The 16,429-nt window shown below is 35.3% G+C and overlaps 1 protein-coding gene across 1 annotated transcript; it reads right to left on the bottom strand.

Moving 5' to 3' along the window:
- Window positions 1–4,834: 4,834 nt before the first annotated feature.
- Window positions 4,835–5,962, bottom strand: LOC146900456 (uncharacterized). The gene has a single exon (XM_085736946.1). The coding sequence runs from the start codon at window positions 5,960–5,962 to the stop codon at window positions 4,835–4,837; it is 1,128 nt and encodes a 375-aa protein (XP_085593072.1).
- Window positions 5,963–16,429: the final 10,467 nt, after the last annotated feature.

The following is a 16,429-nucleotide window of genomic DNA, read 5'->3' as shown; positions in this document are numbered from 1 at the left end:
AGTCCTCTGATGAGGAGTCTTTGTAAATGTCGACTTATGACCCATGATCCAAGCTGATAAAACTATTTTTTATGCCAATTTGATTTGCTAAAAGTGTCACTTTCTCACTTATTTATGTTACGAAAAAACTATATTGTGATGGTCAATCACTTAACTAAATCTCAGTCCTCTGATGAGGAGTCTTCGTAAATGTCGACTTATGACCCATGACCCAAGCTGATAAAACTATTTTTTATGCCAATTTGATTTGCTAAAAGTGTCACTTTCTCACTTATTTATGTTACGAATATTGAGGCCTAACTCATCCTTACAAAACCGGCTTGTACGGTGAGAAAACTATTTTTTATGCCAATTTGATTTGCTTATGCCAATTTGATTTGCTAAAAGTGTCACTTTCTCACTTATTTATGTTACGAATATTGAGGCCTAACTCATCCTTACAAAACCGGCTTGTTACGAATATTGAGGCCTAACTCATCCTTACAAAACCGGCTTGTACGGTGAGAAAACTATTTTTTATGCCAATTTGATTTGCTTATGCCAATTTGATTTGCTAAAAGTGTCACTTTCTCACTTATTTATGTTACGAATATTGAGGCCTAACTCATCCTTACAAAACCGGCTTGTACGGTGAGGAGTGTCTCCTCTATATAAACTCTTATCAAGAATCCTATCTATGCGATGTGGGACTAAATCCCACCGACTGTTGGCCGCTAACACCCCCCTCACACTTCAGCCCGGCCCAATGGGCCTGAAGCGTGGACAATCGAGGCCTAACTCATCCCTACAAAACCGGCTTGTACGGTGAGGAGTGCCTTCTCTTTATAAACTCTTCTCAAGAATCCTATCTAGCTGATGTGGGACTAAATCCACTCGAGTGTTGGCCGCTAACACACCCCCTCACGCTTCATCCCGGCCCAATGGGCCTAAAGCGTGGACGATGCAGGAAGCTCAACGATAGACTCGATAGACTCTGATACCATGTAACAAATATCGAGGCCTAACTCATCCTTACAAAACCCGCTTGTACGGTGAGGAATGCCTCCTTTATATAAACTCTTATCAATAATCGTATCTATCCGATGTAGGAATAAATCCCATCGAGTGTTGGCTGCTAACAATTTATTGATAAGTATTGTTATATGCATGTTGTAGAAGAGGAAGACACTAGCAAGGAACAAAGCAAAAAGGACTTGTTGCATAGTTATTTTGCACACAATAAAGTAGATCTTGTTGTGTAAGACAAAGTTTATGTCGACGAAGGTTAGCCTAATATGTCGATCAATTTTTGTTTGTGTTTTGTTTCTTATAATGTGAATTTGAACATAAAAATAAAGTAAACATAAATTTCATTAACATATATGTTTTCACACGATTGACTATAACATGGCGTGTCACAAATATTTGGGTCTTTAATTAACAATTGAGTTAAAGATTTTCTTGTGGTTTATGAATATAGAAATACAAATTTGGGATGCACTAATCTCTTAAATAGATCTCAATCATTTCAAATGATTAGTCTTTGTAAAGGCTGACTCAAGACCCAAGCTGATAAAACTATTTACTTTACCAATTTTTTTCTTAGAATGTCATTTTCTTACTTATTTAATGATTAATATTGTTCTATGCATGTTGCAGAAGAAGAAGTCACTAGTAAGAAGAAGAAAAAAAGAGGAACTTACTGCCTAGTTATCATGCACACAATCAATTGGATACTTCTCTTAAAGACAAAGCTTTTGTTGATGAAGCTTCCCTTTATAAATGCAATCAATTATTGTTAGTATTTGTTTCTTGTAATGTGAATTTGAACACAATAATAATGTAAATATAAAATTCATTAAAGGATATATTTTTCTACAACTTACTATAAAATGGTGTCGCACAAATGCTTGGTTCTTTAACCTTTTAGTTTAACAATTGATTATGGTATAGGCCTATAGAAAAAACTATATTGTGATGGATCAATCTCTTAAATAGATCCCAGTCATCCTTGATGAGTAGTCTTTGTAAAGGTTGACTTATGACCCAAGCCGATAAAACTGTTATTTGTGTCATTTTTTTTTTTTTTTGCTTAGATTGTCTTTCTCACACTTATTCATTGATTAATATTGTACTATGCATGTTGAAAAAGAAGAAGCCACTGGCAAGGAACAAAACAAGAAGGACTTATAACATAGTGATCTTGCACACAATGAAGTGGATCTTTCTCCTAAAGACAAAGTTTATGCTGATGTAGATTATCTTGATACATCAATCAATTTTTATTAGTGTTTTGTTTCTTATAATGTGAATTTAAACACAAAAATGTTGTAAACATAAATTCCATTAGCATATATGTTTTCATACGATTGACTATAACATGGAGTAGCACAAATGTTTGGTTCTTTAACCAATTAGTTAAAGATTTGATTGTGGTTTATGCATAAAAAATTCAAATGTTGGGATGGATCAATCTCTTAATTAGATCTCAATCATCTCAGATGATTGGTCTTCGTAAAGTTTGACTTAAGACCCAAACTGATAAAATTATTACTTTTACCAATTTTTTTCTTCTAAAATATCATTTTCTCACTTATTTAATGAATAATATTGTTGTATGCATTTTGCAAAAGAAGAAGTCACTAATAAGAAGAAGAAGAAGAAAAAGAAGGAATTATTGTATAGTGATCTTGTAAACAATCAATCAAATCTTTCTCTTAAAGAAAAAGCCTATGTTGATGATGGTTAGCTTTATAAATACAATCAATTATTATTAGTGTTTGTTTCTTGTAATGTGAATTTGAGCATAAAAATAATGTAAACATATATGTTTACATACAACTAACAATAACATGGTGTGGCACATAAGCTTGGTTCTTTAACCATTTAGTTAAATATTTTATTATGGCATATGCATATATCAAAAACTATATTGTGATGTTTCAATTTCTTAAATAGATCTCAGCCATCTCTAATGATTAATAGTGTCATAAACTTGGGTCATAGGTCGAGCTTTATGAAGACTAATCATCATAGATGACTGAGATCTATTTAAGAGATTGATCTATCCCAATATAGTTTTTTTCTTTATGCATATACAACAATTAAATCTTGGGTTAATGGTACTCTACCCTCTGTAATATATGTCATTTCCAGGTTTACCCCCTGTAAAATAGTTTTTTTGGTTTACCCCCTGTAAAAAAAAATTCCAGAATACCCCCCTAATAGGCCATACAAAAACCAAAATTTCTGAAGAAAAAAAATAAATTCGTTTTTGTATGGCCTATTAGGGGGTATTCTGAAAGAAAAAAAAATTTACATGGGGTAAACCAAAAAAAATATTTTACAAGGGGTAAACCCGAAAATGACCTATATTACAGGGGGCTAAAACATTATTAACCCTTAAATCTTTAACTAAATGGTTAAAGTACCAAACATTTGTGCTACATTATTTTTATGTTCAAATTTACATTACAAGAAACAAACACTAACAATAATTGATCATATTTATAAAGCTAATTAACCTTCATTAGCAAAAACTTTGTATTAAGAGAAGGATCAAATATCCAATTGATTTTGTGCATGATCACTAGGCAATAAGTCCTTCTTGATTTTTTTCCTTACTAGTGATTTCTTCTTCTTTGCAACATGGATACATAAATATTAATCATTAAATAAGTGAGAAAATGTCATCCGGATAAGAAAAATTGGTAAAAATGATATTTTTATCAGTTTAGGTCTTAAGTTCACTTTTACAAAGACTAATCATCTGAGATGATTGAAATCTATTTAAGAGATTGATCCATCCCAACATTTGTATTTTTCTATGCATAAACCTCAATAAAATCTTCAACTAAATGGTTAAAGAACCAAACATTTATGCTACACTATGTTGTAGTCAATTGTACGAAAACTTATATGTTGACGAAATTTATGTTAATTACATTCTTTTTGTGTTCAAATTCATATTATAAGAAACAAAACACTAACAAAAATTGATCAACTTAATGAAGCAACCTTTATCAGCAGAAACTTTGTCTTTTAAAGAAAGATCCACTTCATAGTGTGCAAGATCACCATGCAAGACCCACTTCACCAACCATATACCAAAAAATGGTTAAATATACCAAAATTTCTTATAGTCACTTCCATGCCCAAGAAAATTATGTACTCCACCAACCATACGTGGAATCTCCAAGTTCAACACAATTTTGAACTTTAATGATCTACACCTATAACTTCTCTATTAATCACGTGACCTAGAAATTGCACTTCATCAAACTAAAACACATACTTGGACAACATCACATACAATTGCCTATCTATAAACACTTGCAACAAAATTCCTACTAAAGATTACTAGCTAACAGTAGCTAAGTCTCTTTTGTTTACACTAAAGATTGACACTAATTGAGAGTTATGCCAGTGTTAGTCGTTCATCACCATGATCGATATATTATGATGATTTGAGAGACACAAGGCTTATTTTCCTATTTTGTGTGTTCTTTGGTTTTGCAGAAGCATAAATATGAATAGTTATGCTACATGTTATTCAAGTATGTGAATATATATGAGATTGCTAATTTACATCCAGTAAAAATATTAAGATGTAATTTGATAATATGCGCAACTTTTTATTTGAACTAAAAAACCTTTTTTCACTATTTGAAATCACCGTGAAATCAAGGATAATTTTGTAAGTTTTAATCAAAGTGTGTGTGAAATAGCAGCATGGGTGCAAATTAAGTTGGGTATTTATAATTGTATGCATGATTTTCTTCTTTGTTTTTGTGTATAAGCCAACGTATGTTGTGTTTATTTTTTATTTTTTTTTTTGATAAAAGGAGAGATATTATTAATGAACTAAGTCATGAAAGTACACATTAGCAATTTGGGGAGGAACACTTTCCATCCAAATGTTATTAGGCTCGGAATGGGCCAAAATAGCCAAACTATGGGCCACTTGATTTCCTAGTCTAGAGATAAAGTGAAAGGAACAGGTGTCAAGCATTCTACTGGTATTATGGATTTCCTTTAGGATAGAGCCTAGATAAGTGCGATCTTCCTTCTCCTGCTCATTTCGTTTCAGCTTGTTAATCAGAACCTCACAATCACTCTCAAACCTCATGTTACGAAAGCCAAGAGCTTGAGCAAAGTAAACCGCTGCATAAAGAGCGTAGGCTTCAACAGTTGTGGCGCAATCGAAACCATTCCTTTCCCAAGTTGCAGCTGCCATAGCTTCACCCTTATCATTCCTGATGATGCATCCAAGTCCCCATCTTCCTTCAACTTGTAAGTTCGCGTCACAATTAGTTTTATATGTGTCCTGGGACGGTTTGGTCAAACGTCTGGTAGAATTTGAACTTAAAGAATGTTGTCTGTTGTGCAGATTAGAGTTCGAATGATTCTGAGATGCGTTTGGATCTGGTGAGAGAGAGTTAGCAGCGTGGAAAGCTTGAAGACTAGACTGAGCTCTGTCAATTATAGCACCTTCTGGAACGAACAATCCTTCAAAAATTGTTTGGTTACGAGCATGCCATATACTGTAAGTAAGAGCAACAATTTGAATTATGTTCTTGTCTGCTTCTGTAATTATGATATCTGCAATCCAGCTTTTGAAACTTCTGTTGGGGACATCCGTCATTCTAATAGAGAGATTAGAGCCAAACCAGGTCTTAACAGTGTGAGAACAATCCATGAAAAGATGCGTCATTGTTTCAGTCTTAATGTTACATCTAGGGCATAGGAAAGGGCAATTAACACCCCTTTTGTTGAGTTCATCTCTGACTGGTAGAGAATCATTCAAAATGCGCCAGAGAAGCATTTTATGTCTAGGAATAGTTTTGAGAGCCCATAGCTTTTGCCAAAGTTTGGTATCCCCATTGCTGGTAGAAGGACTCTGATCCGCCCTAGATTTCCATATTTGTAAGGCATGGTACCCACTTTTGACAGTGTAATTTCCATCCTTTTCAAACATCCACATAATCTCATCTTCCTTGTCTTTATGTAAAATGGGGAGCTGACTGATCTGGGAGCTATCAATAGGTAAGAAGTTAGAGTTGATAAGGCCATAATTTCAATCAAAAGGGTCACTTTGGAGGAGATCCTTGACCATCAATTGATTGTTAGGAATATTATTATGGGAGATAATTCTGAAACCATTCTGATGGGGAAGCCAGTTGTCTTCCATGACTTTAACCTTTTGACCATTGCCAATCTTCCAAACACAGCCTTTGTTGATGATCCAAATAGATTGGGCTATACTTCTCCAAGCATAGCTAGGATTATAACCAGGGCTAGCCTTGAGGACATCATGCATAGGAAAATATTTGGCTTTGTAGCATTTGGTCAGAAGGGATGCGGGGTTAATGTGAAATCTCCAGGCTTGCTTAGCAAGCATAGCCAAGTTGAAATCCCTTAGGATTTTGAAACCCAATCCCCCTTCTTTCTTAGGTCTGAATAGATTTGACTTGGCAGTCCAGTGGATTTTCCTAGATGTGTCAGTACCCCCCCACCAAAAGTTACAAACAGCTCTTTCAATGTCCTCACAAAGAGCTTTAGGAAGGAGGAAACAGCTCATCACATAAACAGGTATGGCTTGAGCAACTGCTCTGATAAGCACCCCTCTTCCTTCAAAAGAAAGATTCTTCTCCTTCCAGCCTTTGAGTTTCTTCCAAACTTTATCCATGATATATTTGAAGTCCTGGACTTTAGATCTACCAAATTGGGTGGACATCCCAAGATATTTGTGTATAGTGTGGCTAATTTTGATAGGCAGCTTAGCTTGAAACATGTTTTTGGTAATAGTATCAATATTGGGGCTGAAAATCATCTCTGATTTGTCCATATTGACCTTTTGATCAGAAAGAGATTGGTATTTCTTAAGGATGTTGTGAATGGCTTCAGCCTCTTCAGGCTTGGCTTTGCAAAAGAGCAAACTGTCATCAGCATAGAGAAGGTGAGTTATATTAGGAGCATTTGTAGCTATGGATATACCATGAATCTGCCCCTGATTTTTTCCTTCATAAAGAAGCCCTGAAAGGACTTCAGCACAAATGATGAAAATATAGGGGGATAGAGGGTCCCCTTGCCTAATCCCCCTTTGAGGTATAAATTTTTCAGTGGGTTGGCCATTGATTAGAATAGAAAAAGACACAGATCTGATGCAGTTCATAATAAGAGAGATAGTATTGTTAGGGAAGCCCATAACTCTCATTGTTTTCTCAATAAAATCCCATTCTATGCTATCATAAGCTTTGGCTATGTCCAGCTTTATACCAACATAACCATTATTATTCCTCCTACTTTTGTTGAGGTAGTGAAAAGCTTCAAAAGCAATAAGGGAGTTGTCTGTGATAAGTCTTCCAGGCAAAAAAGCACTTTGAGCTTCATCGATGATATTGGGTGATAGAAGTTTGGCAAGTGCACCAAATACTATCGAAGTAGTAAAAATATCGATCCCACGAGGACTGTTTTTAACTTCAATAATTCAATTTCGTTATATAATTAGGATGTGTAAAGTTTATTTTTAGTTTGCCACTAGGCAGAAGATTTGGTTTGATTTTATGAAATCAAATAAAAGAAATTAGATTTGATTAAGAAAATGAGAGAAAGATGAGATCAGATCCGTCGAATCCTCTAAGTTCCCCTAATTGGTCTACTGCACCTATTTGTTATGAACCCTCTTCTAGTTAGGACCCTCTTCTTAAACTACAGCCCCTAATTCCTTAGGTGGTCTAATAATTCTTGAGGGTTTTACCGAACGTTAACCTATTATCACTAACAAACGATTATCTATTCCTAGACTAACCCTGTTTATTAGAACAATTCAATTAGGTCTAAGTTGAAAGCCATGGTCAGTGGTCATTCATTCTCACGAAATCAAGTTATATGTGATCAAGATATAAAAAGCATTAAGAACAATTGAATTGAATAAACTAGAATTGAATTCATAAACGAAATAGAGTTTCACAGCAACATGTGTCAATTAGGGTTACAAAGATTCATCTCGGATCTAATCTCTAAGAGATTTAGCTACTCATAATCGAGTTTACAAATAGCATAATCAATGAAATAATTAAAACATACATGAATTGGTAAAAGGTTGAAGAAATCGCCCTTCTAGCCGTCTCTGATGTCTCAAAATCGCACTTTGCTCTCCAAAATCGTAACCCTTGTTCTTCAGGATTAGTGCAGTATTTATAGAAGTCATGGGCCTGACCCATCAAAATCGCGCCGCGCCTTGTATAATGGCGTGCCGCGATTTCCCTCAAACAGGGAGGATGTAATTTTGCTTCAAAAATCGCAGCACGGCTTGAAATTGGCGTGGCGCGATTTCCTTCGAACAGACTTCAATATTTAAGCTTTTTGCACTCCAGAACAGTATAAATTGCATGAGAACTCTATCAAAATGTCACAATAAGTCCCTAATATTACGTAATGACAGGATGTCATCACAACCCCAAACTTAAACCATTCCTTGTCCTCAAGGAATTTGCTTGCTACAGTGACAAACGACAGTAAAATAACAGTTACCTGACAAAACGATAGTACCCAAAAGTTCATTCTCCTTCTAGCTAAAGATGAGCTAGTTTGACTTGTTCGCATCCACCAGTTCACAACGCCACGCATCAAATTGAAACAGGGTTCTACCAGTCGACATGCAGGTCTACATATTACCATACGCTTGAAAAGTTTCTAAACATCAATCAAAGTCAATATCATTACACACTTTTGAGGTCTTTAGGGTTATAACGGGGCTTAGGTGAAGGTGGGATATATTTGGATAAGTAGGCTACACAAAATTTGAGTTAGGCATTCCTACGGAAGTTAAAACACAAAATTCAATCCTTCATTCATTCACCTTGTGGAAATACAATCAATGCAAAGGTACTAGAGAATATTTTTAACATTTAGGGACAATCGAGTTTGAAGTTACTCGGATTTTCAATGTTTTGTCCCTTTTTCATCATTCAATTTCTTTTTTTTTTTTTTTGATACACCATTTTTGTGTGTATTTTGCATGACAATTTCCTATTTCTTTCATTTTTGTTCTCTTATTCTCTAGTACCCCCACCCCAAACTTAGTTGGTTGCAAATTCCAATAGCAACCCCAAACTTAATCTTTAGCAACATTCTACAATGCCTTAACTCAGAAAATACATTAAGGGACAAGTCCTAAAAGTCTCTAGGCTTGTAATGTAGTTTGTCACCGAACAAAAAGTTCTAATCCTACCGGCTCACAATTGGTTAAGAAAGGATAAATTCAACAAATTAAAACAGGGTAGGCTTCAAAAAAGGTCACAGGACCAAGCACTTTTGCCTCAGTGTGTAATTAATAAAGACCAATCAATAATAGAGAAACAATGCAAGTTCTAGAAATGTAGTTGCATGGAAAACTAATCTAAATATATTGAAAAATAAAATTTGGCAATGAACCTTATGGCTGAGATTTCTGGGAGTATGTGACTACCTAGCAACGCCGTACACTTCGCCTTTGAATCAAGTCACCCCTCCTTTAGAACTTTTGGAATACCGTTTCATCAAACAACTGTTACTAAACTGGAATAGGTCACATGAAACAAAACAAATTCATTAATAATAAACAAGTGCAGGAGCAATTACAATAGGGAAATAAGTTCAATGGACTTCGACATAAAAAGAAAATAAAGAAAATACATCAAAAGAAAAATAAGCAAAAATAAAATACAAAGCAGGAAATGCTAATCCATAGTAGATCAGCCCATGTTCACATCATCATCCGGGTGTCCAGCCCCCGGTGTCCTAAATCCCTCAAAGATGCCATCCCCTTGATCTTGCTTGGTGGCATTGAAATCGTCAGTGATTTCCCTCCTCAGTTTCTCAACCCAACACTCCTCCGGCGGTTGAACATTCAGCAATGCATTAAGGGCTTCAGGGCTGAAATCAATGATCTTGCCCCAAACAAAAGATTGAAAGGGTGTATCGGAAACCCGTGCATTTGCAAAGAATTCGACGATCACGGTTTTGTTGTTCGCTTCATCGATCATCTCATTCAACTTCGTCCACCCTCTCCTTCGTAACTCAGCCTCAAAGAACGGATAATTCACAAGCTTTGTGAATTCAAACTTCCTCTCCCCCACAACTTCAAAACTTTTCATGGCTTTGTGGAACTCTTGGGCTTGGTCATTGATAAAATGAATGGTGTTTTCGGGTGGTTCGGATGCGGTACGAGGGCGTTTGGCTTTGCTTGTGGATGGCTTGGGGTTGGTGGCTTTCTTTGAGCGGGTGTTTCGTGGATTGGAGGCCATTTGTGGTTAAGGAAGATGGTGAAAAGGAAGTTTTGTGAAGTTTGGGAAAATTATGATGGATTGTGATGGATTGTGAATGATAATGGTTTGGATTGATGAATTTGTGATTGGATTGTAGTTTGATGATGTTTAGGAAGTGATAAGGTAGATTAAGATGGGAAAAATTCGTGAATGGGAAGTCTAGGGAAATTTTTGGTAGAGAAAAGTAGGAAAAATGGAATGAAAATGATGATGAATAGTGAGGTTTTTATAGGCTGAGGAGAAAAATCGCGCTGCGGCCATATACAGGCGTGGCGCGATTTTGTAGAAACAGGGAGTTCTCTCATGCCAAAACTTGTTTTCTTGAAAAATGCCTGAGTCTTATTGAATTTTTTTGAAAAACTTTTGAAGAGAGAATCATGCAAGACATCAGTACCTTGCATGATTTTCTTGATAGGAGGTACTAGAACAATTTTTCGAAAACTTTCCTGCCTCATATTAAAAAGAAAAGAAAAATATTTTTGTGTTTTTATTTTTGAAAGCAATAAAATCATACCTGAAAATTAAACAGTGGGTTGCCTCCCACCCAGCGCTTTCTTTTACGTCATTGAGCTTGACGCTTCAACCACTGTTAGGGTGGCAAATATGTCAGAAAGAATATATCATCCTTCTTCTTCCTCTTGTTTGGTAGGAATTCCATGAATTTGTAGCAAAGAAGTAGATGCTCCCATGCTCTCACTGTTAAACCTTTAGAGTTTAAGCTCTCCCACCGTAGAGAAGGACGTGCATCCATCTGCACACGAGTGATTTCCTCAACCTCCGTTGGTTTAGACTTTGGGAATATATCAACACTCCTCACTTTGGGTTTTTCTTCCACCTCAACCTTGTGACACTCACTCTTCATCTGAACCAGCTTCCTCTGAGACTCATGTGCTTTCTCAACAAGATCACCACACTGAACATCAAACTTCTCAAATGAAACTTGATTTGACACCAAGAAATCATCTAAAATATTCTGAAGTTGAGTATTGTAATCGATGTTGATCATCTCTTTCTTCCCTTCACCATCACTACCTGGTTGATTTGCCTCATGATGATCACAACTCGAGATTTTGTTGTCCAAAATTTTGATCTTAAAAGATAGCATATATTTTTCATACTGCAACTTAGCAATCTCTTCTGTGTCATAGAGGAGTAACCTGTCTATCATAGCTGCAAAACTTGGATAACTTTTCAGTAGCACAGTACAATGAGAAGAAAACAAAGAGCATAATATTTTTTTTTAATATATATATACAAAAATATAAAAGACAGAAATCCTAAATTATAACGTAATTGCCTTGTTGAAATAATTCAACAGTCCCCGGCAACGGCGCCAAAAACTTGATAGAAGTTTGGCAAGTGCACCAAATACTATCGAAGTAGTAAAAATATCGATCCCACGAGGACTGTTTTTAACTTCAATAATTCAATTTCGTTATATAATTAGGATGTGTAAAGTTTATTTTTAGTTTGCCACTAGGCAGAAGATTTGGTTTGATTTTATGAAATCAAATAAAAGAAATTAGATTTGATTAAGAAAATATGAGAGAAAGATGAGATCAGATCCGTCGAATCCTCTAAGTTCCCCTAATTGGTCTACTGCACCTATTTGTTATGAACCCTCTTCTAGTTTACGATGATTAACAAATTAGCCCTAATCAATCCCTTGAGTTAGGACCCTCTTCTTAAACTACAGCCCCTAATTCCTTAGGTGGTCTAATAATTTTTGAAGGTTTTACCGAACGTTAACCTATTATCACTAACAAACGATTATCTATTCCTAGACTAACCCTGTTTATTAGAACAATTCGATTAGGTCTAAGTTGAAAGCCATGGTCAGTGGTCATTCATTCTCACGAAATCAAGTTATATGTGATCAAGATATAAAAAGCATTAAGAACAATTGAATTGAATAAACTAGAATTGAATTCATAAACGAAATAGAGTTTCACAGCAACATGTGTCAATTAGGGTTACAAAGATTCATCTCGGATCTAATCTCTAAGAGATTTAGCTACTCATAATCGAGTTTACAAATAGCATAATCAATGAAATAATTAAAACATACATGAATTGGTAAAAGGTTGAAGAAATCGCCCTTCTAGCCATCTCTGATGTCTCAAAATCGCACTTTGCTCTCCAAAATCGTAACCCTTGTTCTTCAGGATTAGCGCAGTATTTATAGAAGTCATGGGCCTGACCCATCAAAATCGCGCCGCGCCTTGTATAATGGCGTGCCGCGATTTCCCTCAAACAGGGAGGATGTAATTTTGCTTCAAAAATCGCAGCACGGCTTGAAATTGGCGTGGCGCGATTTCCTTCGAACAGACTTCAATATTTAAGCTTTTTGCACTCCAGAACAGTATAAATTGCATGAGAACTCTATCAAAATGTCACAATAAGTCCCTAATATTACGTAATGACAGGATGTCATCATTGGGTAAGATAGCTTTAATTCTGTTAGCTATAGTTTTAGTGACAATTTTCAATATCACATTTGTTTTATCTTGGTTTTCGGGTGTCAAACATTGATTACGTTTGAACCTTTTAAACCGGTGATATCTTATTTTTTCTTGGGAAGGGAAAAAGTAAGCAAAACCCTTGAGAATCGAGGTCCGGGAGTTGTTTTCGCTACGGGAAGGTGTTAGGCACCCATAACGACTATAGTAACCTATAGGAACCGTCTTTAATTTCTACGCGCGCGCTTTATTTTTAAATGCTATTTTGAAATGATATTTACACCTAAGAGTTACTAAATGAAGAATTGGAGGGAGAAGAATGTGTTTGAATTTTTGTTTTAGTTGAATTGAAGGAATTTTGTTCCTTGCCTACGTACCCGTTTAAGGGATCAAATCCACCGTAGTTCTCTTCCAAAAATGTTTTTGTTTTTGTTGGTTGATTTTAAGTTTGAAAATGGAATTTGAAGAATAAGAGAGAGGCCTTAAAGGCATGAGATTAGGAAATTGTGAGGTTGAATTAGTGATTTGCAAAAGAAGTCAAATGTGATTATTGTTCATTGAAATTTGATTAAGAAAATAAAAGGAAAATTCAATGGGGTTTTGACCCCAAGGTTTATTATGAAAAATGTTTGAGTGAAGTTTGTTCAAGTTTTTTTTTGGGAAAATGATTTTTCTAAGTATAAAGCCTAAACATTCATCTAAACATACAATCCTAAACATACATCTAAACATGCATATTCTAACTATATAGTGATGTGTGTGCATGTGTCGGTGCTTGTGTCGGTGTACTTCATTAGAGTCCATTGTCCTTATTACATCATGCCCTAGATACATTCTATGGCCTCTTTGCCAAGAAGTTAAAAGCATGAAAGTAAAATATTACAAAAATTCCTAAATCTTTACATTCTAATTTTGGTACAAATTAAATTGCAAGAAGAAAAAAAAATAGAGATGAATATGGGATGGAATGGAGATGCTTATGAAATGATGAAACATGAAATGAAAGGAGTTAGTAGCACATGACAATATCAAAGGAAATAAAGCAAGGGAAACACTAGAACATAAAGGATAGAAAATGAGTGCAAACATGGCTAAAATTTGTTCATAGAATGCAAGAACCAAGTGACCTATAATTCTCACATTCCAATACATTTTTAAAGGTTTAGAATCAAGTCTTGGAATGGGAATTAAGGCAACATAGTTTACTTGGCATTTTAAAACAAACTTTAAGCATATTTGCATTATTTAACTACACAACTAACTTGTAAGCTAAGTAACCTACCAAGATTCACAATTGTGCAACAATATTAAACACAAACAGTAGCTAAAACCCTATGAAATCAAGTGGTATAGGTCACCAAAATTTATCAAGCAACTTGGATTAAAATTAAGCAAATTTTTATTCATTTTTTAGCACAAAATATCACAAAAATAGTAGGAAAATTAACACTATATTTTTTAACCAATTTTAACACGCAAAAATTGTCACAAGATGCTACAAAACTATCAAGAAACCTATATGAATTTTTTAGGAATTTTTAAAGGAGTTTTGGACTAAAAAGTGCAAGAAAATTACTAATTCTAAGAAAAAGAAAAGCTATACACATACATTTTTTTTTATCAAATTTTATTATGTAAAATGTCATAAAAACATCAAGAATATTATCAAGAACCTATGGAAATTTATTTGGAATTTATTAAAGAAATTTGAACATGCAGGAGGTGTAAAAACATGCAACGTGGTGCAAATAGCAAGAAACAGGAGGAAAAAACGAAATTCAGTAGAAAACTAGGTCCAGGTCCATACATCACATGAAACGGATCATCAGAACACCTAAGGATCGTTGGATTGATCCACATGGATCAGATCCAAGATCCAAAGGCCACAACGTGCGATGGTGCATGGGAGCTAGATACGCGCGCGCGTAGAAGATTGAACAGGGAGTATATAAGCAAATTTCAAAGGGAAAACCCTCATTTCCCATCTCCTTTCTCTCTCTAACCAATCTGCAACACTCTCCCTCTCTTTCTAAGCACTTCGATCGGAGAAGATGAAGCCAGGTGGCCCGGTGCGGTGGTCGGCCGGCCAAAGTGGCGGCGCCGCCGCACCGGAAACTTAAACCTCCATTTTTCTGAAAAATTTTTAAATTAAAAGATTCGTATTCATCTTCTCTACACGAATCCATGCTTAGAATCTCAAAAACGAACCAAACGAAGCCTAGATCTACACACTTAGCGAAGGTTCTTTTTACAAACAAACAAGATAAACATGATATTGAACAGATCGGAGCAATTACCTCTGTTAGATTGGAGACGAACGAAATACGACGGAGTTCTTCGTTGGATTCGCTTCTCTCGAACTCACCTCCTTCTTCTTGCTTCTTCTTTGCTCGATCTGTTCTCAGCTGTTGCCGTTGCTTGATTCGCGAACCGTTTGCTTTCGTTTGTTCCGTCCTTTGAGCTGTTGATGATACTCGTTACAGACTCACAATCGAACCTTGAATTCGTCGTTGTTGATGACGAAGGGTGATGAATTCGAATTTGTTTTGATGATTTTCGGTTTTGGATTTGACAGTGTTGTGATGATTTTTGGATCGGATTGTTGCGTGATTGATGATTCTGTGTTGTTGATTCTGCGTTGATGATTATGTGTTGATGCAGAATTGATTTCTGGAAAAAGTTTGTTAGGGTTTGTTCTTGATGAACATTCATCAAGTTCATCAAGAATTTGGTGCTTTGATCTGAAAATGTGGAGAGAGAGAGAGAGAGAGAGAGAGAGAAAAGAATCTGTTTGTGATGACTGTGCAGAAAAGTGATTGGTGAATTTGACCATTGACTGTGATGTGGCTTTTATAGCTGATGACTGTGACGCCTGGACCAATGACAAACTGCCATGTGGCGTAACTAACTCTTGGACAAATAAAAGACTGACATGTGACACTGGACTATGACTTGGACAAAAAATGGACTAAAATGCAAATTTTTAGGAGTTTAGGACTAAAAAAAATAAAAATAAAATGAATTAAAATTGGTAATTGGAAAATAACGTAAAGTGAAACGATTAAAATTGACAAAACGGACTAAAATGAACCAATGGCCTAAATGAGGTACTTTAAAGTAACCTCTCTCTGCCGAAATTTCGTGTGAAATGACCAAAATGCCCCTGGGGCTAAAACGACTGAAAATGACTCAGATGCAAATTTAAAAAAAATGGATTTTTAACAGAAATTGAATCAAAGACTCATACAAGCAAAATTAAAAGACTCAGAGACAATTTTTAGGATTTAAACAGGGCTTTAACACATGAAAAGACTAAAATGCCCCTAGGGGCAAAATTGACTCGAAATGACTTTAAATGCAATTTTTGAAATGGATTCTGACATAGAATTGAAATGAAGACTTATTCAAACTATTTGAAAGGACACAAACAAATTTTTAAAAGACTGAAAGTAATTTTGACATAGGAAATGACTAAAATACCCTTGCATGTGAATTTTGCAAATAACATTGAAATAAAATGCAGAGAAAGATGCAATTGATCAGAGACATATCAAATGACTTGAAATACAAGAAAAGAAGAATTGAATTAGTATTTTTAGGTCCAAAATTAGGGTATAACAGCTGCCCCTATTTAAGTTTCTTTGTCCGGAGAGTCAAGAGACGAAGTCTTAGAGTTGACGA

The sequence above is a fragment of the Medicago sativa genome, chromosome 8 (assembly GCF_051527215.1).
Source record: "Medicago sativa cultivar Bolivia chromosome 8, Bolivia_mono, whole genome shotgun sequence".
Taxonomy (NCBI): domain Eukaryota; kingdom Viridiplantae; phylum Streptophyta; class Magnoliopsida; order Fabales; family Fabaceae; genus Medicago; species Medicago sativa.
Note: the sequence above shows the minus strand (reverse complement) of the source record. Positions and strands in the feature narration are given on the sequence as shown.

What these genes read in the sequence shown, in the direction of transcription:
- LOC146900456 (XM_085736946.1), bottom strand. Translation starts at nt 5,962, where the DNA reads ATGTGGATGTTTGAAAAGGATGGAAATTACACTGTCAAAAGTGGGTAC.